Source organism: Lactuca virosa, chromosome 4, assembly GCF_052849685.1.
Source record: "Lactuca virosa cultivar CGN04683 chromosome 4, Lactuca_virosa_CGN04683_v6, whole genome shotgun sequence".
NCBI classification, from domain to species: Eukaryota; Viridiplantae; Streptophyta; class Magnoliopsida; order Asterales; family Asteraceae; genus Lactuca; species Lactuca virosa.
Window position 1 is genome coordinate 31,474,383 of NC_136429.1, and position 23,753 is coordinate 31,498,135.

Below are 23,753 nucleotides of genomic sequence, written 5' to 3' on the forward strand. Positions count from 1 at the left end.
ATTGGGATCATATGTATGATAGTTTTCTGTTTACTACAAAAAACTGTTTAAAACATAACAAATTCATATTCATTTATCAATTAACCATTCAATTAATAATAAAGAGTTTAAAACATCAAAAACACATCTACAATATATTATGTAACAATAAAGAGTTGAAATGAGTTTTATTGGATTCATATTCAATTAACTTAATTCATATAGTTATCCAAAACAAAATATCTTACGATTGTTCCTATTACTATTACCGATTTTACCCAAAAACAGCCATCTGATTGGAATCGATTTGTCTTAGATAAGATCAAATTATCTTACTTAACATTTCTTGAGACTAATGAAGTAATATTGTTTTTAATTGAGGGTTTAATAGGGTGGAAACATTTACCTTAGCTTTAAATATAAAAACCTAATCGTGTCATCTTTTTAACCATTCTTTAACCCTTAAACCCAATCGTGTTATCTTTTAACCATTCTTCAACGCCTTCTCAAAATCCACCTACCCACCATTATATATTCCCAAAACCATCCACTTCCTTCAAACTCTCACATTTCATTTCAATCTTTCTTCCCCACTTTCTCTCTCTCTAATATACGATCACCATTATTGACCACCTCCAGCTGTGAAGCATCACATCAATATGGAAATCACGGAGCTCAATCTCATCGGCGATTTCGAAGCCGGAATGAAATGCTTACAGAACCCATCTTTACTTTCTACAGTTTCTCTAATCGATAAAGTTCCTCGGTTTTATAGTTATTGGACATGGGGTGCTTTGATTCTTGCTGTTTTCGCTACTTTCACTAGTGTATTTAATAGGATTAAATTGTTTATATACCAGATCCGTCTCAAACTTTTAACTTCTTGTCAAAAATCATGCCCCCAGCAGATTTTCGGCGATGATGATTTAGATTTTGACTTTTCCGATGACGACGGCGACGATGATACACCGTCTTCCGTGGCAGAGTCCGATGATGAAGAATTGGATTCAGAGGACGGACATCCGGATGAAGTTTTCCGGGCAGAGGGTTCTAGTTTTTGGGGAAACAACAGAGGGTCCGATGGTAATTTCACGCTCCGACGGCGTAACGGGTTTTCGTTGTCGGATTTTTCCGCCGGGAAGAGCGTTGTACAGTTGTGGGATAGTTTTGGTTTAGGGTTAGATTTTGAAGACGATGAATCTGAATACGGGAGTGAAATTGCGATCTGGGATTTGGATCGCGACGTGAAATTAAGCTCCGGCAGGCGCTGCGAGGTTGCTGCAGTGGCGGACAATGTTGTCCTGACGGCGGAGATGAATGATAATAACGGCGAAGTGGGTTTTCGTACGTATGATTCTAGGGTGGACGGCAAGTCTCCGGCTATCTACGCGACGTGGCGCTCACGTCACCGGCAACTATGGGCGGACGATGAAAGCGTCACCGGTCAGAAGGAGGAGTGAGCGCGTGATTGTTGCTACTTCTCTTATTCGCTGTAATTGTTAAGGACGACTAGTCCACGTTATAATGAATGAAACGGTGTCGTTCCACATATTGTTTAATTCTTGATTTTCTTGTTTATATTGCAAATAATTGCTTCTCCATACCTTGTGGTTTATATTTATCGAATAAAATGATTTATTTTTTTAGTTTTTTGTACTAAAAAGAAAATAATAAACAAATTTGGTCATATCAATCAAACAATGACCAATAAGAGACACCATATCTGATTAGGCTAGACGAGTAGGTTTTTGTTAAACCTCAAATTTTTTTTAGTTTTTATCCATATTAGTGTTATACATAAAACTATTTCCCATTCTAGTATACATTCAAAACTATTTACCTTATTAGGCTACAGGAGTGGTAACACTCCTAGCACCTTGCCACATCACTTTTTTGCCTGACGTCATCTTTTTGTCTTAACACCTAAATCTTAGCATTTTATAAGGAGTGGTAACACTCTTAGCGCACCAATTTATTTCTTTTTCAAAATTAATTAAATTATATTATTTTAAATAATATTTTTAAACCACAAACAATTAATATCAAATAAATTATATTTTTTAAAACACAGCATTTCATATTAAATCAAAAAAATTACAATAAAATTTTGCAGGGGGTTTTATGCAAATTCTAGAAATTTATGTTGTAAAAGAAGTTAGAAGTTAGGGTCGAATCTGTCATAAAGCTAAAATTGAAGGACAAAAACTACCAAACTGTGAAATCTGTGTCATCTTCCTCGTTTGCTACCTACGAACAGATTGATAACATTTCTCTTTTTTTTAGCCTGTACATTTCATTTTCATGGAAAAAATCCCATTTACCAATCATATTGTTCAATTTCTTTCTCTCTCCTCTCGCTAGACCCTTGGTGAACTACTGATAACGAGCTTCATAGCGAATATGTGAGGAGTGGAGTAGTGACTCTTGACGAGATTGTTGGCGAGAGGGGTGGCGAGGCCACTCCCTCCAGCCTTAGTATTATTTTGAATTTAAAACTAATATTACTGTTTTTTTATAAATAAAATAAAAAAAAAACGCTCCATACATGCTGGAACGAAACAACGTACAGAAAAAAAAAACGGGCTAGGGCTTCAATCGTGTTCTTCAGCCAACAGCTTCATCCGCCATAGCCGGCCGCCTGTGGCTTCTTCCTCCTACGTCGGCCACCTGCAGCCTCTTCTGCCCGTCGCCGCCTTCCTACCGCCTCCATAAACTCGCCGGTTTCAAGGTATGTAACATCTTTTCTTTCTCGTTTTTTTGTAGTTTTTTCTGTTTAATTCATTACACTCTCATTCTTTCTTGATTTTGATCCTTCTCCACCGAATTGAAGATCAAGTTCTGCATCTGTTTGATTTTTTTGTATATGGATTTTATCACAGCTTGTTTTTTGATGTTTTTTAAATGGAATTGATTGCAATTTTTACTTCTGCTTCTTTTTTCTTGTTGTCATAGATAATATGAACAATTTTTGATTAGTTTTTGTTTTTTTTTCTTATTGTCATAGATGATATAATCAAATTTTGATCAGTTTTTGTTTCTTTTTTCTTGTTGTCATAGATGATATAATCAATTTTTGATTAGTTTTTGTTTCTTTTTTCTTGTTGTCATACATGATATGATCAGTTTTTTTATTAGTTTTTGTTTGTTTTTATTTGTTTTGTAGATGAATTCTATTAGTTTTTTGATTAGTTTTTGTTTGTTTTTATTTGTTTTGTGGATGAATTCTATTATAGACATGATTGACAATGATGATTTTTCTATAATCTCTCAAGCTGCTGTTATAACTAATATGATGAATATAGACAATGAACTTGAATTAAATGAAAATTTGGAAGATGAAATTGGAGAGGAAAATGATGAAGAAGCACCTTTTGACAACAATGTTCAAGTACCTTCAACTTTTACTAATATGGAAGGAACAAATTTGAATATTGATGACAATTGGATTGTGTCGCACACATTAGATATTCCCAGTCCTACTTGCACATCCAAAAAAAATTCAAATATCCAAATACAAATTCGATTAGAAGGTAGAAATAAAGAAAAGGGGACGCATGGTTCTTGCATTTCCATCCCACGCCTTTCATTCCCAAAGATCCCGGTGATATCTTCGGCCAGCTACCACTATTCATCACCTCCGACCAGTCACCAACCCACCACCATTCAACAACCTCTGTTACCTGCACATCGTAGCCACCACCATCATAAATGAAGTCTGCCTTTCACGTACGACGCCCTCTGGTGAAACCCTTCAACCATGGCCATGATCAGCTTCCGATGACCCTCCAGAAAAAGAAAAAAAAACATTTCCATGGAGAATAAAAATTTGGGAGATAACATCGGGAATTGTGATGTTGTAAAATGTAGGCATTCGAATGGAAGTGGAGACGACGGCGATGTGAACTCTGAAGGCGATTTAGCCGTCGTATGTACCATCGGTAAGGATGAAAGTAAGGAAAGAGGTTGGTGATGGTTTTGTTAACTGTAGAAGAAGCTTCCTTGACGGAAGCTAGGATTTGACGGAAGCACATCTCCGACAGCGTTGGGCGGCAGTTGCCGACGTGTTCCAACGACGGAGGACGAATCCTCTTTAAACGAGAGCTTTGCGGTTTCACCTTCGTCGGAAACCGGTGCTCGGAGTAGTTATATGTAGAATAAAATCATCATAGCCTCGAGTTTCAACTTTCACTCTAAAGATATATAAATTGAAGCAAATAGTTGCAGATGGGGGGAGAGAAAGACATTCTTTAACTATAAGGGATGTTGATTGTTGATGACTAATGGGGGATGTAATCATCGGCTCAACAAGATCCGATTTAGGATCATGCAGTGGCAAGAGAGTGGCAATCACCCTTTTAAAACATCTCGAGGTCAAAGACGTATGTAAACCCAAATGCACTTTTCAGAGAGAGAGAGAGAGAGTGAGAGAGAGAGAGGACATCTCTTATTTTTTAATTGTTTAAATAAATAAGTAAGTATTAGATTAAAAAAATGAAAGAAAAATAAAAAATAAATACCCCAAGAGCATTACAGTCATTTCAGTTTACTAAGGGACCAAATATGTAATGAAACTGGCTCAAAAGGATCACGAAGCCAAAAAAGTCAAGATTTTAACTAAACCTCAGAAAAAATACATATCATAAGAACATTTTTGCAGTTTTATCTAAATTAAGATGTCCAAGAGATGGTAAGGGTGGGGAGAGGCGTAAAGTCAACCTCAAAGTCGGAAATAATTTGTAGATATTGTATAATTTAATTAGTAATACATGACTTTAAGGGATGAAGTAGTCAACTAAAATGATGTTAAGCAAAGATGTATATGTAAACATGTCTCGTACTTAATGTATATCATTACCCTTTATTATAAAAATATTATAGTTTTATGTGGCAATAATTTGATTAATCATTAAAATGTAAAGAAATTTATATTTTTAAGTAATATTTATGATTTTGTTTAGAAAACACCTTATTTTATATACTTACAAATGCATTTGGCTTAGTAATGACCAGCTGAGGAGTGCTTGAGCTAAAGGAGAGCTCAATATGATGGACAAGATGAAAGGTCCTGACGATCACGATGGATGAATGGAAGTTTGACGAAGAAGAAAATCGACAGGGAGGAGTGTGGATCGATGGCGGAATGGGTTCATGACCACCTCTTCTTCTCAAATATCTTAAACGGTGGTACCAAAGAAGAAATCGGGAAGCCCTTTTGTAGAATTGGGGAGGTGATGGACGTACATATGGCTAGGAACAAATGGCAAGAATTTTGTTTTCATTAGATTCAAGGGGGTTTGAAACTGATAGCGTATTTTATTTCCTTATTTTTATTAGTTTATTTTAGTATTTTTAGCTCTTTTTATTAGTATTGCATTGTATATTTTTTATTTTCTTTATCATGGATTGTGTCGGGTACTTTCTATTTTGCATGAGATATTTTGAGGGTTTTGGAGCTCGTTGCGGTTGCGTTTTGACTGCAGTTGGGCTTAGTGGGCTTTTCGATGCATTATTGGGCTTTACGGATCCATCAAAGGAAATTTGGGCTTAAAAAGTTGAAGATTTGGATGAATTGGGCTTTTGAAGATGGGTCATGGATATTCTTATTTTGGGCATGGACTATCCATATTTAAAGCTTGAAGGTGATTGGCAAAATTTGAATCATGTGAGGCATAGAGGGGACCAAGGGAATCTTAGGTAGTGGAGTGGTGTAGTGGAGAAGAATGGACCAATAGCATTCCAGCAACACTTGCGAGGGTGGAATCTCAGTCGCGCAACACTTGCGTTGGTACCTGCGCAACTACACACTTTTGGGCATTTTGGTCATTTTTTTCACCATTTACCTTGGGGGGTTGGATCTTTCAACATTCACTTCGATTTTCCTCCATTGGATACCATTAGAGGCGATTTTGGAGCTTGATACTCATTCTTCTCATCTTTCTAAGTAATTGGTAGATTCTTGATGCAAAAACACTTTTGTGATTGTTATTTTGTTGCCACGAGTGGCTAGTTTCTCTATTTTAGTTAACTTTGGCTAAAACCCTTAGATATTTGTGGGTTTTTGAAGGATTCATGCTTAATTGTCATTTATCTTATGTTTATGATTCTAGTTCATATTTCTTATGCTTGTTTAATACTTTGATCATGAGCTTGGTACTTGAATGAGCAATTGTTGGTTTATTTCTTTGGTTTAGCATTGAATCATTGAATTTACTTAGAACAAGGGCTTTATGATGGTAGAAATCATCTCTAGCTTATGAATCATGACTCCTCTATGGATGTGTAAGCATTGACATCCTCTACGAATTTGGGATTCCTTCATTCTTAAGGCTAATCAACTTCTTGGGTTCAATTACTTCAATTGACTCCTTGATTTTGATTAAGAAGGTGTGTTGTGGGCTTCCCCAACCTCCATACTACCTATGAGGAATCTTGGCATATCATGCTTCATGATTGCTATAACCAATTTGGGATGAATGATAAGCTTCATATTGAATCCTAATGATAAACACACATATGTTCATTGTGTTGAATTGCCTTGGTTAACCAATTCCCTCCGATATTTGAGCATCTCTCCATCTTGCTTAATTGCAAGCTTTTTAGTTATTCAAGTCTTTTAGTTTTCAAGCAATCACAACACCCCCCTTTTAGTTTAATTGTAGTTAGTTAGTTTATTTACACTAGTTCTATTGGATTGCATTGGTGATTGAATACAACCATTTCCCCGAGGATCGATATCCCTTTTTACCATTATATTACGTTTTATTTGCAAACAAAAGGTGTAATTTGCTTGGTGGACTTGAGATCCCACCAGAAACGACAAAAGATTGCATTGTTTATCATAAGGAGTTCGATATTACGACACCCAATTATTAGTGAATCTGACAATATTTAGACAAAACGAAGTATTTAAGCCATCTTCAGTCAGTCACCAATACACTATGCCAAAGCCTCCAAATCAGGTTGTCCCACCCATCGGTATATATGGTCCCATCAAGTCGCTAAAAGAAGTCTCTCAAAAGGGTATGTATTTCATCCGACGAGGCAACCGTAGAATTCCTTTGATATGTAGAGGTTCTTAGTTACCAAGGTCTTGATGTCGGCTCAACTATATGTGGGTTTTATGATTCGAACGTTGAAAACATAGATCACATCCCGGCTGACTGTTCTTTCGCTAAGAAAATCATGGAATAGGTGTTTCATTGGTATTGAATTCCTCATATATCTTTATCGAGAGTTGGAGAACTTCTCAATTTTGTAGCTAACATGGTATTATTCAAAGAAAATGAGGGTCTTGTTGGCTATATGTTAGAGGATGCTCTAGTGCATTTGAAGACAAGAAATGACATGATATTTAAGAAGACTATTATTTTCACGACTAAACGTTGTTGGCAATATCCAAGCCTTAGTTTTCTTTTTTTTTTGTTGATTAAATGTAGGGGATCTATGGGTTTGTGTACTTGGGTGTATTGGAGTTCTTCCTCTTTTTCCTAGTATATAAATGTTATTTTCTTTGTTTTTAGGAAAAATGCTACTATAGCTCAACAAAGTTTGTTCATATTACCTATTTGGTTAGTAAACTTTTTTTTTTTGCACAATAAGTCATTAAAATTAAGTTGTACTAATCAATTACACCATTATGTGACCTGATAAGGGAACAGTCGGTTACTTTGATGACGTGACATTTTAAATTAGATTTCTATATTTTTTTTTCGGGCATGTAATATTCATTGTGAAAATCATTTGATTTCTATGTAATTGATTCTTTTCTTTTTCCACCAACACCATCACTCACCCCACCATCACCATTGACGCCATTGTTACTCGTGCTTTGTGAAGTTCATCAAGAACTTCTGAAACAAAGGAAAAAATAGTTAAGAAGTCATAAAATGCCAAATCAGAAACTAAAAAGAACTCGCCACTATCTTTGTCTTTAAATCAAAATCCATATTTGTCTTGAAAATAAACCCTAATCAAATTTTGTCTTTGTCTTTGATGAAGCGCATCACTATAGACTACAAAAACCGTTAATCTCAAACCCAATCAGAAACCAATTGGAAACTAAATCTAAGTCAATTGGAAACCAAATCGAAGACAATACGAATCAAAACCTACATGAATCTTGAAACCAGATGAAGAAACCCACTCTATCAATCGAAAAAAACCATGGATATATAAGACCGATTCACAAATCAAAACCTGGAGAAATCTTGAAACCAGATGAATCTTCCTATCTTGACACTCCAATGGTTGAATCATAACCGATGATACAACTGGGCAAGGTTATAGAACTTGCTACTCGGTACCTGTACTGCCAACTGCTGAGTAGCGAGTACTTGAGAGTACTCGGATTTAGTAATTCATGTAGAAATATTTTTAGGGAAATTATATATGTCAAAATCATAAGTTAAAATCATAAGTTTATTGAAATATATAACAAAGTTAGATACATGTGAATACACAAAAATTGAAAAACACACAATGGTCTCTCTTCGTGAATAATTGCTGAAAATTTAAGATATATATGTAGGAATAGTCACATGTGTGTTTTTCATATAAATCATTAATTATATTATTCATATAAATCACCGAGTTGGTCGAGTTTTACAACACTGCTCACATCACTAAGGGGCCGATCGGGGAGTACTCGGATTTTGTATCTCGCCTCGATAAGGGGCCGAGTAAGGAGTACTCGGTCGAGTAATCGGCCAACTCAGCGAGTTTTACAACACTGCAATTGGGTATTAATCTATAGATCTCAGTGTCGATTCACGACAACGACAAAGACGAAGTTAATGATGGGCCGTCATCTTTGTATTCATCTACATCTTCTGTTGATTAGTTTACATATTTAAAGGGTTGATTCTTACAATACACTTTCTGACGCCGTAACAGTAACACCCAATTTTTACCCTTCCGTAGAATCCAATATAAACCATCGTTTGTAAGATTCAAAGTAGAAATATAACACCCTCTATACCAAGTAATCAACATAAACATGTAGCAAACGTCGATACAATTTCCTGTGGATATATAGAACGCTTAAATTCATCTTCGTGTGAAGAAGTTCAGGTTCTTTGAAGTTTCACGATTAAACCGACACGGCTCAGTGTATCGTAAGAAGTAAATTTTAGATAGGTTTATTATTAGCATAAATGATCTAAACAAAATTCATAGTACTCATAAAACCGAGAGCGTGCATATAGAGTTCGTCTAAACCTGACTTCGTGAGAGGAAGTTATGGTTTTTCGAAGTTTCAGCACAGCAGTACGGGCCCAGAAATTGAAATTCAAATCGGTTGATTGTTAGTTGAAACAAATCTAAATGAGAACTGAAAATCTCATAAAAATATGAACCCATCGATATAAATACAGTCGAGAACGGAGTTCGTATGGAGGAGCTATAAATTTCGCACGGACTTTAACATTCTAAACCGATCCAAATACAAATTTTTGTTAGAGCAAGAATTAGATGTTGAGACCTTAATGAAAGTTTTAGAGCTCGTCGAGAGGATTTCGGGGATATGAAGAACGTCGAAAACGGAGCTAATATACGAAAGTTATGGTCGTCCAAAGATCTGCGAGAAACCACATGCGTTGATGACGTGGTGGCACCGGAGTACGCCATGTGGCAAGGTCGGCCTCTCACTCCTCTAAGAGACAAGCAACGTGACACAACAATAATATGACACATGGCGACACAAAAAGAGAACACATGGCATACTTCTAGAAGCGATGACATGGCAGAATTCAGACGCGGAACGTGTCAAAATGAGAGAGGAGCCATCAAGGACCAAGTGTGTGGAGTGCCTCTTGGCCTTGCACGACACGCCTCCCTCCTTCTATAAATAGCCCTTCCGAAAATCCTTCATTCTCACTTCAAAATCCCATATCTCTGTCAACAATATCTTGTCCTTTGAGTTCTGACTTTTCCATAGTTTTAGAACATTTTAGTGGGGCTCTGTAATATCTAAGAGGCCGAAAAAAAGAAGTGTTCGGGATAGGATTATTCCGTGTATTTTTCTCGGTTTTCGTTAAAACCCCTGTAAGTTAAGCTACACTCTTTTGATTTCAGTGTAACACGTATTTATAGTCATAAGTCGTCATTATGAACCTATAAATAAGATTTATCAGTAATTCTAGTTATAATACTGCTTGATCTACTTACGGGGGAGGTGTCTAGAATGGACACGTTGACTTGGTGGTTGGATTTCAGAAAGGCTATATGTCGAAATGGTCCTGCCTCTCAACTGCCTGGCCTAACTGATCCTTATTTGATAGAACTCTCAGTATTCATTGGGATTAGTGAAAAATCTAGTTTCATTACTAGATCATCATAGATATTAATAGTTTAAAGTATTACAGGTTAATACTCCTTAGGCACGTTGACCACCAGTGGGATCACCTAGAAAGCTTTTAATCTTCTAAGAAACATTCCAAGTGAGTTCATCTCACTATATTATGTATTCCAGTATATATCAGTGTATGTTAGGATATAGGAACTAGTAGTGTAGAGCCCATCGTATAGTTTTCTATGTGCTTGTTGAGCCGAATATCTATTATCTATGTACGTGATTGTTGATATGCTTATAAGTTATTGTGAATTAGTTAGGGGATGATGGTGGAACAACAAAGAGGTCGGGAGCCTATAGGCCTATATGTTAATGAAATGGCACATATGCGATAAGTATAAATAGACACGTGTTAACGAAATGGCATGTAGGCCGTAAGTACACGTAGATTCGTGTTGAAGACGAAATGACATGTAGGCTGTTGGGCTATGAAGCATTACGTCATTGGGCCTTTCGTTTAGGTCTATTGTATTCTCGGTTATGGGCCTATCCAGCCGTTTACATTTATTAGGGTTTACTTTATATAGTGCATGCATGCATCTTAGTATGTACGCTTTGAAATAGTTTTCTTTTGATCGTATTGTAACCCTGACACACCTCTACAGTAGCAATTCTTTATAGAGTTCTTCTGAGGTCGTGACTGATTAATCATTCGACGCAAGCATTGATTCATCTGGTGTTATTATTTTCATTGTGTTCTTGATTTGTTCGTTTAAGAATCTTATCGATCTAAACATTTTAATCTCATTAATTGGTATTAGAGCAGGAGGCTGTGTAAATCATACGCATCTCTTTTGTTTGAAGAATATTTTTAGGGTTTCCGCTTTTATTGAATCTATTGAGCCATCATCTCTTCATTGACGTTGTTCATAGATCTCGATATTACCCTAATACCGCTTTACAAGACTGATTTTTGACAGGTAAACAGATCAAGTCATTATGTCACACGACGAATCTCAAACCAACACCATTAACATCTCCAACAACATTGGATCGACTACAAGGATTCCAATCCTATATACTCAAGAGTATGAAGTCTGGGCGCTTCACTTTGAAGATTATGTCCTTGGTTCAGAGGACAACGGATATTTAATCTGGGAAGCAATCACAGTGGGTCCTTTTTCTCATACTGGAACCAAAAGAATCATCAAGACTCAAAAGGAGTATAATCAGCTGATGATTGACGTGAAAGATTTTACTCAAGACGAGAAGGTCAAGCTGCTTAGCAACATAAAAGCAATGAGGATGATCAGATTCGCTTTACAATCTGACACCTTTCACTTGGTGAGTGCATGTACAACTGCAAAGGAGATTTGGGATCGGCTTAAGGAGTTGTATTCCACCGATGAAGATCTCGAACATTCTACTCAGACTCTTCTACTTTCAGAGTTTGGTGACTTCAAGCAAAAACAAGATGAAAGTCTCATTCAAACATTTGATCGTTACAACCATCTTCTCAGCAAGATGATCAAGCATGGAATTGGCAGAGAGGCGATCGAGCAGAAAGTCGCCTTTATGAATGGTCTAAGGCCAGAATGGATGTCTGTGGTTTCAACTATTAAAGCTCATGAACAGTTTAAGTCCTATTTGTTGGCAAAGCTCGTGGGAATTCTCAAGTCTCATGAAAGTGTTGTGACCAAGGAAACGAAAGTAGTTTTCGGAATGGGATCATTGGCTCTTATCTCAAAGGGTAAAAATTTGGTTGAAGAAGAAACTGAGTCTAACCTTTCTGAATGTGATCTGACAGATGAAGAATATGCACTGATGGTATCCAATCCCAAGTGGTTTGCAAGAAAGAAGTTCCCAGCCAAGAACCGAAACTGGCAGGGAAGCTATAGTTCGGAGAAGGCGAAAGAGGAGGTTAAAAGCGCTCCTCAGAAAGAAGAGGAAAAGAAAGAAGGCAAACTTGTGGGTGATTCGGGCTATGACTGCAATTACTGTCATGGCAAAAACCATCTCGCAAAGGAGTGCATGTTAAGAAGGATGAACGAGAAGAAAGAGAGTGAAGACGATGAAGCTTACCACACTCGTAAGCTTGAAGAAGCCAAGAAGAAGAAGTCTAACGATAAATCCATGCCTGTGTTACTTGTGCAGGAAAATGTTGAAGAAAATAAGTTCGGTGGAGTAGAGATCTGGTCTACTGATTCGGAAGATGAGGAAGTATGCAAGCCCACTCATGGCGAAAGAAGATGGTTCTGGTTTAGCAGGAAAACGTCTGATGGTGACGGCTGGAGTGTCACAAATGAGAGGTTACACTATAGATGACGGGGATGATGAAGCGAAAGAGAGGGAGGATAGATGCTTCACGGCGAAACCGGTTGGAGAACAGATCAACGAATGTGATCAGTTGATCAAGAAGGTAAATTCTATCCTTGAAAAACTCAAAATACCTGTTTCTAACTATGAAAAAGAATTGAATGATTTAATGTAACATCCGGATTTCCAGGTATAATATTTTAAGTATTTATTTTGAGATATGTGGAGTGACTCGACGAGTTGGTGCCTCAACTCGTCGAGTAGAGTCGCGACTGGTGACGTGGATTAATGAGTGGACTCGACGAGTCCGTGAGCCGACTCGCAGAGTCAGTGCTACTGAAGGAAACCCTAATTTCTCGGGCTTGTGGCCTATTTAAAGGCCCTTATGGCCTCCCTTTGCGGCCACCTTCCCCAGAGAGAAACCCTAACCTGCCCTTTTCTTTGTATAAAAAGAGAGAGAGAGAGAGAGAGAGAGAGAGAGAGAGAGAGGCCATCTTGAGCATTCTTGAGCTTTTTGGAGGAAAGATTGGAAGAGTTGGTGGATATAATCAAGAGAAGGCTGTGGATCTTGCATTCTTCTGTCATTAGCTGCTATTCAGAGGTATAAAGCTCTCATCTTGACCTCTTGTTTGTTAGATCCCATTTTTGGGAGCTTTTAGGGTTTTCTCTCAAGCATATTGTGTTCTTGAGCTATTTGGGCATGGTTTGAGGTCAGAACCTCAGATCTGGACTAGAAAGGACCTTGAGGGCCCAAAGATTCGAACTTTATTGAGTTAGAGGCAAGTCCCCATGCATTTGACCTTCCTTGGAGCTTGTGATGGCATTATGGAGCATTTATGCCATGCATGGTCATCAAGATCGAACCTTTACGTGACTTTTAGGTATTAGGAGGCTAGATCTAGAGGTTGGAGTTGCAGATCTGACCTCAGGCGTCCAAATGAGACATCCAGATGAGTCAACTCGTCGAATCTATGAGATGAATCGACGAGTCGGATCGGATTGCCCCAGCGATTCGTGATCCAGTGATAACCCGTCGAGTTAGGGGTTAACTCGATGAGCTGTGTGAGACCCTTGGAAGAATTCAGAGGATACAAGTGGACTCGGCGAGTCACCTGAGTGCACTCGGCGAGTCGGGTTAACCTTGGCTGTTGACTCATTGACTTCTGTTAACTTGAGAGTGGGTCAATTAGGAACATTGAGACCATGGAGGGGTAAAATGGTCTTTTACCCATCCAAGAGAGTAGAAAGAGAAAATAGGACTTTAGGTGTAAATGAGGAAATGAGAGATAATTAATTGTAATGTTTGTCTAATGCGTTAGGTGGAGGCTAGTTCGGGATTCTCGAGTGCGTGTCTATTTCCTACTAGCTGCGAGGTGAGTTTTCTCACTATACTTTACCTATAGTGGTAGTTATCTGTGACCAGAGGGTCTTATGTGTTTACTTGAGTTGTGCATTGTTTATGTGATATGTATATTCATGCTATATTATGTGATTGCTGAGACCGGACCAGAGGGTCCAACGAGCCATGAGACCGGAGGTTTCACACTTAGACCGGACCAGAGGGTCCAACGAGCCATGGGACTGGAGGGTCCCACTGAGACACAAGGACTGGGGTGTCTTACAGTGTTATAGCCTCGAGTGGCTAATGTGATATATGTGGTATTTTAGGGAACTCACTAAGCATGCGTGCTTACCGTGTTATGTGTTATGTGTTATGTGTTTCAGGTACCTCAGAGGATCGCGGGAAGGCACCGGCATGATTGTACACACGCTATGGAGTTGGAGTTATATTTTGTGGATCCTGGATTGTGAATAAATGTTTTTCGAAAACTATGTTGAATATTGGTATTTGGAGTTTTTGAGAAATGTGACATGTGTTTTTGTGATAATTAAGAAAATGAAAAATTGGTTTAAAATTTACGTCGATAAAAGTTGGTATCAGAGTCTTGCTTTGAGGGATTCGGATACACCTTCGGGTATGTCTGGACTCAAACTGAGGATTTGAGAAAAAATTTCAAGAAAAACGATTTTTCCTAAAAACGAGTAAGAGTTTTCAAGAGAAAAGCGGAAAAGAGCAGTGTGTACAATCAGCCAGCGCTCGAACGGTGATTTCCCAAAATACCCCTATTTTATGTGTTATGAGACATTATGAGGTATATTATGCATGCTAGAGAGTAGTCTAGGTATTTCATATCTTAGGACTAGTGTGGCCTGATTTGTGATGCCTTAGCCTAGGAGTTACTGCTGCTGTGAGTTGCTTTGAGTGCGAGTAGGTAGCAGAGAGTAGCCTGTGTTCAGATAGGCATAGAGTACTTGCGATCTGGGATCCAAGGAGGAGGACTTGGGATGAATACGGATGCGGTGTGAAAGGTAGTATTGGGCCCGTACTACTGGAAGCACTAGATCGGTAAGCAGTCCAAGTAAGAATCTTTAGGGTGCTAAGGAACAAGTAGGGGTGAGTGATCGAGTGCGAGTATTCTCAATCGAGTCTCTGGTTATTTTGTGTTGTGTTTCAGAGAGACATCATGGTGGGTACGCGCCACAACCCAGGGGGCAGTGGTACCAGTGACGAGGAGATACGCAGGATGATTCACGAGGAGGTGGCCGCAGCCATCCGAGCAGAGATTCTCGAGATGTTTGGGTCTATCAAGACCACCTTGATTGAGACATTTGATGAGTGTTAGGCTGCGATTACCGAGGCGGCTGCTGCTGCCGCCACCGCAGCTGTCGCTGCAGCCAGGCCACATGGGGCTGACTCGTTGCTGTACCAAGAGTTCAGCAACACGAAGCCACCGGAGTTTGACGGGACTCAGGATCCGATTGTCGCGATGAGATGGATCTCTGACATTGAGGGATGTTTCTACACTTATTCCTGTCTGGAACACTTGAGGGTACGGTTCGCATTGAACCAGCTTCGCTTGGGAGCAAAGGACTGGTGGAAGTTTGTGACAGCTCCTTTCACTCCTGCAGAGCACGCTGCAGTGACCTGGGAGAGGTTTACTGCGATGTTTCGAGACGAGTATGTTCCTCCGGTGGAAAGGGAACGCTTGGCCCAGGAGTTTCTGTCCGTCAAGCAGAGGACAGAGTCAGTGACAGTGATTACGAGGATGTTCCACGAGAGGGCAATGTTCTGCTCTAAGCACGTGTCTACCGAGCAGGCACGTATGAGCCGGTATCTGAGCATTTTAAGGAGGGACATTCGCGAGTTCGTAGCGAACTCGACTTACCGTACATTTTCGGAGCTCCAGGAATATGTCCGGAAGAGGGACATAGAGCTGGAGACTCAGGCTAGGGAGGAGGCGGAATCTCAGGGGAGGGATCGGCGGCCGACACAGTCTTAGCCGGAAGCTAAGCGGGCGAAGCCCGCTGATTCGAGATCTGGAGGCCAGAAGGGCCGCACTTGTGGAAAGTACGACAAGAATCATAAGGGGGTGTGTCGAGCTGGTGTTTGCTACAAGTGTGGCAAGGAGGGGCATATCGCGAGGGATTACCCCAAGGGGTTTGCAATTTGTTTCTACTGCAACCAGACTGGCCATCGGACGGCCGAGTGCCCACAGCTTCTTCAGGGATTAGCACAGGGATCTTCGCCTGCTACTGAACGAGCTACAGAGAGCCGGCCAGTGAAGGCCGAGGTACCGAAGGCTCGCGGGAGAGCTTTCCAGCTGACAGCAGAGGAGGTCCGCGCAACACGTGATGTTGTGGCCGGTATGAGTTCTTTTATTTACTTTATTTGAGTTATGTTGTGCTTATATTGTGTTATGCATAGGTACTTTTCTTGTGAGTTCTGTACCTGCCTTGGTGTTATTTGACTCGGGTGCGAGTCGATCCTTCGTATCATTAGCATTTAGTCGTCACATCAGTATCCGACGAGAGGTGCTGAGTTGACCTCTGAGACTCTCCATAGCCGATGAGCATGCGGTGTTTGCGACCGATGTGATCCGGGGTTGTGTACTTGAGATTTTTGGAGTTGAGTTTCCAATAGATCTGGTACCGATTGCGATGGGGGATGTCTGTGTCATCGTGGGCATGGACTGGTTGAGTCGATTCGGAGCTATGATCGACTGTGAACGTCAGTTGATGACCATAAGAGACCCTAGTGGGGGGAGTGCTTACAGTATACAGCGAGGGTACCCGATCAGGGTCGGTATTTTGGTCGGCCGCCAGAGCGAGACATAGTCTACAACAGGGTTGTAAGGGTTTTGTAGCGTATGTTATGGATACGCGAGTTGTTGCCGAGAGATCGAGTTCTATCGTTGAGGTTCCGATAGTGAGAGAGTTTCCAGATGTTTTTCCCGAGGAGTTACCGGGTGTGCCTCCCGAGAGGCAGGTGGAGTTCCGGATCGATTTGGTTCCGGGAGTGGTGCATATTGCCAAGGCCCCTTATCGCCTTGCGCCGTCTGAGATGCAGGAGTTATCCTCGCAGCTTCAGGAGCTATTGGGGAAGGGATTCATCCGACCGAGTAGCTCGCCGTGGGGAGCGCCGATCCTTTTTGGCAAGAAAAAGGATGGTTCACACCGGATGTGCATTGATTACCAGGAGTTAAACAAGCCGACGGTCAAGAACCGTTACCCGCTTCCGAGGATCGACGATCTGTTCGATCAGTTGCAGGGTGCATCTTGGTTTTCCAAGATCGATTTGAGGTCTGGATACCACCAGATGAGGGTCCACGAGGAGGATGTTCAGAAGACGGCCTTCAGAACTCGCTATGGGCACTACGAGTTCATGGTGATGCCTTTTGGCCTCACCAACGCATCGGCAGTGTTCATAGATCTCATGAACCGGGTGTGCAGGCCTATGTTGGATCGTTCGGTGATCGTGTTCATCGACGATATCTTGGTGTATTCGAGATCCAGAGAGCAGCATGATGAACATTTACGAGAGATTCTTGGAGTGTTGAGATCGGAGAGGCTTTATGCCAAATTCTCCAAGTGTGATTTTTGGTTGCGGGAGGTTTAGTTCCTGGGACACCTCATTAACCAGAATGGGATATTGGTCGATCCGGCCAAGATTAAGGCAGTTATGGGATGGGAAGTGCTGAAATCCCCTACCGAGATCAGGAGTTTTCTGGGTTTGGCCGGCTACTATCGGAGATTTATCAGGGATTTCTCCAAGATTGTCGTCCCCCCTCACCAGATTGACCCGGAAGGGCGTTGCTTTTACTTGGGGTCCTGAGTAGCAGACCTCATTCGAGACTCTTTGCCAAAAGTTGTGCGAAGCCCCGGTGTTAGCCCTTCCCGAGGGGGTGGAGGATTTTATGGTTTACTGTGATGCATCCATATCTGGGTTGGGTGCGGTGTTAATGTAGAGAGGGGACGTGATAGCCTATGCATCGAGGCAGCTGAAGTCTCACGAGACGAGGTACCCCACCCACGATCTAGAGATGGGGGTGGTGGTGTTCGCCCTCAAAATCTGGCGCCACTACTTGTACAGGGTTCGGTGTACCATATACATGGACCACAAGAGCCTGAAGTATCTCATGGATCAGCCCAACCTGAATATGCGCCAGAGGAGGTGGTTGGATGTGGTGAAAGAGTATGACTGTGAGATCCTGTATCATCCGGGGAATGCTAACGTAGTAGCCGACGCCCTGAGCCGCAGATCAGAGTGCGCCCCGATCCGAGATGTGTGTATGAGGATGACCGTGATGACTCCGGTCTTGGATACCATACGAGAGGCCCAGGTGGAGGCCGTGAGACCGGAGAACCGGAAGAGGGAGCGGGTGATTGGGCAGGTGTACGAGTTTGTGACGGACATCCGAGGACTTATGACTTTCCGAGGGCGAGTTTGGGTGCCCTATACGAGCGAAGCTCGGCGTATACTGATGGAGGAGGCGCATAGATCGAGGTTCTCGATCCACCCCGGGGCCACTAAGATGTATTTGGACCTGAAGAGAGACTACTGGTGGCCCTGTATGAAGAGGGATGTTGCATGCATAGTTGAGAGGTGCTTGACCTGCCACCGGGTCAAGGCAGAACACCAGCGTCCACATGGTCCACTGCAGCCTCTGGAGATTCCCCAGTGGAAGTGGGAACAGATCTTGATGGACTTCATCACCAAGTTACCGAGAACTGCGCGTGGAGTTGACGCGATTTGGGTGATTGTGGACCGGATAACGAAGAGTGCTCACTTTCTTGCTATCAGTTAGAGCTCTTCTGCGGAGCGTTTGGCTGAGATCTATGTGAGGGAAGTGGTAGCACGACATGGGGTGCCGATCTCTATCGTTTCGGATCTAGACGTGCGTTTTACTTCCAGGTTCTGGAAGAAATTTCATGAGGAGTTGGGCACGCAGTTGCATTTCAGTACTGCGTATCACCCTCAGACAGACGGACAGAGCGAGCTGACGATCCAGATGCTCGAGGACATGTTACGGGAATGTGTCATGGACTTTGGAGGAAGTTGGGACACCTACATACCATTGGCTGAGTTCTCCTACAACAACCATCATTCGAGTATTGGTATGCCTCCTTTTCAGCTCCAGTATGGGAGGAGGTGTCAGACTTCCATTTGTTGGGGAGAAGTGGGGCAAAGGGTGATGGGCAGCACAGAGATAGTGCTGAAGACGACCGAGCAGATTCAGCAGGTCAGACAGAGGTTACTGACAGCCTAGAGTCGCCAGAAGAGTTATGCAGATAGGCGGCGATCCGAGCTAGAGTTTCAGGTCAGAGATTTTGTTCTCCTGAATGTATCCCCCTGGAAAGGGGTGATCCGGTTCAGGAAGCGGGGCAAGCTGGGGCCCCGATATATCAGTCCTTTTAGAGTGACCGCCAGAGTGGGTAGGGTAGCATACCAGTTGGAGCTACCTGTAGAGTTAAGTCAGATTCATAACACCTTCCACGTGTCCCAGCTGAGGAAGTGTGTGGCCGACGAGACGACAGTAGTACCACTAGAGGACATTCAGGTGGATGCGAGCCTGAATTACAATGAGAGGTCGATCGCGATTTTAGACCGAAAGGTGAAGGTTCTAAGGAACAAAGAAGTGCCCCTGGTTCTGGTCCAATGACAGCATTGGAGGGGATCCGATTTGACTTGGGAGCCGGAGTTAGAGATGCGGGAGCAGCATCTTGAGCTATTTGAGATACAGGACTTCGAGGGTGAAGTCTGATTCTAGTGGGGGAGAATTGTAACATCCGGATTTCTAGGTATAATATTTTAAGTATTTATTTTGAGATATGTGGAGTGACTCGACGAGTTGGTGCCTCAACTCGTCGAGTAGAGTCGCGACTGGTGACGTGGATTAATGAGTGGACTCGACGAGTCTGTGAGCCGACTCACCGAGTCAGCACTGCTGAAGGAAACCCTAATTTCTCGGGCTTATGGTCTATTTAAAGGCCCTTGTGGCCTCCCTTTGTGGCCACCTTCCCCAGAGAGAAACCCTAACCTGCCCTTTTCGTTGTATAGAGAGAGAGAGAGAGAGGCCATCTTGAGCATTCTTGAGCTTTTTGGAGGAAAGGTTGGAAGAGTTGGTGGATCTAATCAAGAGAAGGTTGTGGATCTTGCATTCTTCTGTCATTAGCTGCTATTCAGAGGTATAAAGCTCTCATCTTGACCTCTTGTTTGTTAGATCCCATTTTTGGGAGCTTTTAGGGTTTTCTCTCAAGCATATTGTGTTCTTCAGCTATTTGGGCATGGTTTGAGGTTAGAACCTCAGATATGGACTAGAAAGGACCTTGAGGGCCCAAAGATTCGAACTTTATTGAGTTAGAGGCAAGTCCCCATGCATTTGACCTTCCTTGGAGCTTGTGATGGCATTATGGAGCATTTATGCCATGCATGGTCATCAAGATCGAACCTTTACATGACTTTTGGGTATTAGCAGGCTAGATCTAGAGGTTAGAGTTGCAGATCTGACCTCAGGCGTCCAAATGAGACATCCAGATGAGTCAACTCGACGAGTCGGATCGGGTTGCTCCAGCGATTCGTGATCCAGTGATAACCCGTCGAGTTAGGGGTTAACTCGACGAGCTGTGTGAGACCCTTGGAAGAATTCATAGGATACGAGTAGACTCAACGAGTCACCTGAGTGCACTCGGCGAGTCGGGTCAACCTTGGCTGTTGACTCATATTGACTTCTGTTGACTTGAGAGTGGGTCAATTAGGAACATTGAGACCATGGAGGGGTAAAATGGTCTTTTACCCATCCAAGAGAGTAGAAAGAGAAAAGAGTACTTTAGGTGTAAATTAGGAAATAAGGGATAATTGATTGTAATGTTTGTCTAATGCGTTAGGCGGAGCTAGTGCCGGATTCTCGAGTGCGTGTCTATTTCCTACTAGCTGCGAGGTGAGTTTTCTCACTATACTTTATCTATAGTTGTAGTTATGTGTGACCAGAGGGTTTTATGTGCTTACTTGAGTTGTGCATTGTTTATGTGATATGTATATTCGTGCTATATTATGTGATTGTTGAGACTAGACCAGAGGGTCCAACGAGCCATGAGACCGGAGGGTTCTCACTTAGACCGGACCAGAGGGTCCAACGAGCCATGGGACTGGAGGATCCCACTGAGACACACGGACCGGAGGGGATTACAGTGTTATAGCCTCGAGTGGCTAATGTGATATATTTGGTATTTTGAGGAACTCACTAAGCATGCGTGCTTACCGTGTTATGTGTTATGTGTTTCAGGTACCTCAGAGGATCGCGGGAAGGCACCGCCATGATTGTACACACGCTATGGAGTTGGAGTTATATTTTGTGGATCCTGGATTGTGAATAAATGTTTTTTGAAAACTATGTTGAATATTGGTATTTGGAGTTTTTGAGAAACGTGACATGTGTTTTTGTAATATTTAAGAAAATGAAAAATTTGTTTAAAATTTACGTCGTTACATTTAAAATCTAAATTTTCTAGTCTAAGTGGTAGCCTAAAACAAACTCGCCTCACAAATGCTAACCTAACTGATCAAATTAGCAGGGTGTCGTCCAAGAGTGATGAGCGTAGGATATGGATAGAGCATAAGGAGTTAGAGTTGGTTAGGGCAAAAGACGAATTGGTATATTTTCAAAGAGACAATTTGAAAATTTTGAAACAAAGGAATATTTTTTGTTTAATTGCTAAGTGTCTTTATACAAATATTACTCAGTTGCATCTAGATTGTGATATTGGCAAAAAGATTCACAAAATGATTTTGCCTTTTCTTGAACTAAAGGAAGACGAAATAGATGCTGATTATTATAACTGTGAATCAATTGTCTCGTCAGAAGAAACCACTGATGCCTATATGATTGGTCTGGAGAAAATTGAGTCATTTATTAAGTCAAAAGACCACAAGTACATGCTTAAAAACTTATTGGACGAAAATGACAAGTTGGAAATTAAGACTGAAACTGTTCACATTTTTGATTCATTGAGTACCAAGTTAAGTTCAGAAAACAAGATTGATGTCAACAATACTTCTGAATTTGACGAGGACGATGATATGAGTGAAATTTCTGTAGAGGACGTGGTTGACTGTTCTGAATTTGTTAAAACCGATCCCGAACCAGCAAAAGTCCTTATATCTGAAAACTCTTTTAAGTTCTCTCGGTCATCTAAAGATCAAAAAAAAGTCCTGAAAGAAAAGGCTGTGGTATACCGAAAGTTACAAACTGTACCGAATCAGGTGTACGCCACCATTGGAGTTACCAAGAAGCAAACAGTTGAGCTAACTTTCTTGGTAGATGAAGATAATGTTGATGGTTGTGATGAGTACTGTCTGCCCCGATTGATAATGCAAATGAAACGAAAGGATTATCGGAATGAACCTCTTGGAGAGTGAAAGGCAGATATATGGCTGAACCAATCAATAAGCCATCTAACCTCGCTAAAGCAAGTACAAGTGGTATAAAAGAAGCTCAAAGCGAGACCAAAAGGACAAGCGAATCTCAGTCTGTAAGGAGCGAAACTCATGCAAGGAAACCGAAACCGAATGTGAACATTCACAAATCATCCAAGCACCTTGCAGAGCAAAAGCATCAACGAAACATGAGATATCAGAAGAATCTCAACGAAAGGAAAAAGTTTTGGCAATCCCAGAACTCTAATTATGTGCATAAAGATAAGTCTTCCAATCAAAGAGCGAAAGCAAATTCGCAGGCGAAACCCAAGCAGTGTTCCCACTGTCATTCTTGTGCTTCACAGAAACATAAGGAACATGTCGCTCATAAGTCATCATCACCAAGAAAGTTCACCGAGAAAAACAACCATCCTCACTGTCAACCGAACCAAACTCCTCTCAAGGATGTTAAAGGAAAGGGGAAGCTCGTCTCCGATTTAGAAGAGCAAATAAAGAAGACGACCTCTAACCCTAGGAAGGATACGAAAGGAGTTGTTAAGAATCAACATAAAGAAAAACAAACCAATTCTAACAAAGCAAATAACAAAATCAAAGTTTTCACCATTAAAAGAAAAGTCGAAACCACTTTAACAAAACGAATGTATATGGTTGATCTTTCTATTGCGTTTCCTTGTCCTGTAAAAGGCTCACTAGGACCCAAACAACTTTTGGTTCCTAAATCTGCTTAATTTTTGCAGATTATACGTGACGAGCAGTTCGACGACGAATGGTATATTGATAGTGGCTGCTCGCGTCACATGACAGGAAGGAAGGAAGAGCCGAGGGAGTTTCGTGCTCTCAAGGATGTCGGATGTGTCAAATATGGAAACAACTCTTATGGCACGATAAAGGGCTACAGGATGATTACAAATGGAGATTTCTCAATCCGTAAAGTTGCCTATGTGGAAGGATTGCAACATAACCTAATCAGCGTTTCACAATTGGTTGTGGGAACTGGTCTGAAGGTTTCGTTCGATGATGAAGGATCAGAAATAATAGAGAAGAAAACGAAAACGGTTCTACTGAAGTCGCAGCGAAAAGGCGAGATGTATCCACTTAATCTAAATCCGATACGAGGGAAGCCTGCTGTATGTCTACTAACTAAGGCTCACTCTGATGAAAGCTGGTTATGGCACCGAAGACTCTCGCACCTCAACTTTAAAGATATCAACAAGCTCGTTCTTGGTGATCATGTGAGAGGTCTTCCCCTCTTGAAGTTTGATAAAGTGCATCTATGCGCTGCATGCGAAATGGGAAAGCAAAGCAGAAAGAGTCATCCAACTCTTGTAAATACAAAGATCATCGAGCCTCTTAAGCTTCTTCATATTGATCTATGTGGACCATCTGCAATTGAAA

The 23,753-nt window shown here is 41.3% G+C and overlaps 1 protein-coding gene across 1 annotated transcript; it reads left to right on the top strand.

Moving 5' to 3' along the window:
• Positions 1 to 521: 521 nt before the first annotated feature.
• LOC145103859 (uncharacterized) lies at positions 522 to 1,625 on the top strand. Its single transcript, XM_079041132.1, has one exon. It carries the CDS (start codon positions 639 to 641, stop codon positions 1,437 to 1,439), a length of 801 nt encoding a protein of 266 aa, XP_078897258.1. The 5' UTR covers positions 522 to 638; the 3' UTR covers positions 1,440 to 1,625.
• The last annotated feature ends 22,128 nt before the right edge of the window (positions 1,626 to 23,753 follow it).

What these genes read in the sequence shown, in the direction of transcription:
- LOC145103859 (XM_079041132.1), top strand. Translation starts at nt 639, where the DNA reads ATGGAAATCACGGAGCTCAATCTCATCGGCGATTTCGAAGCCGGAATG.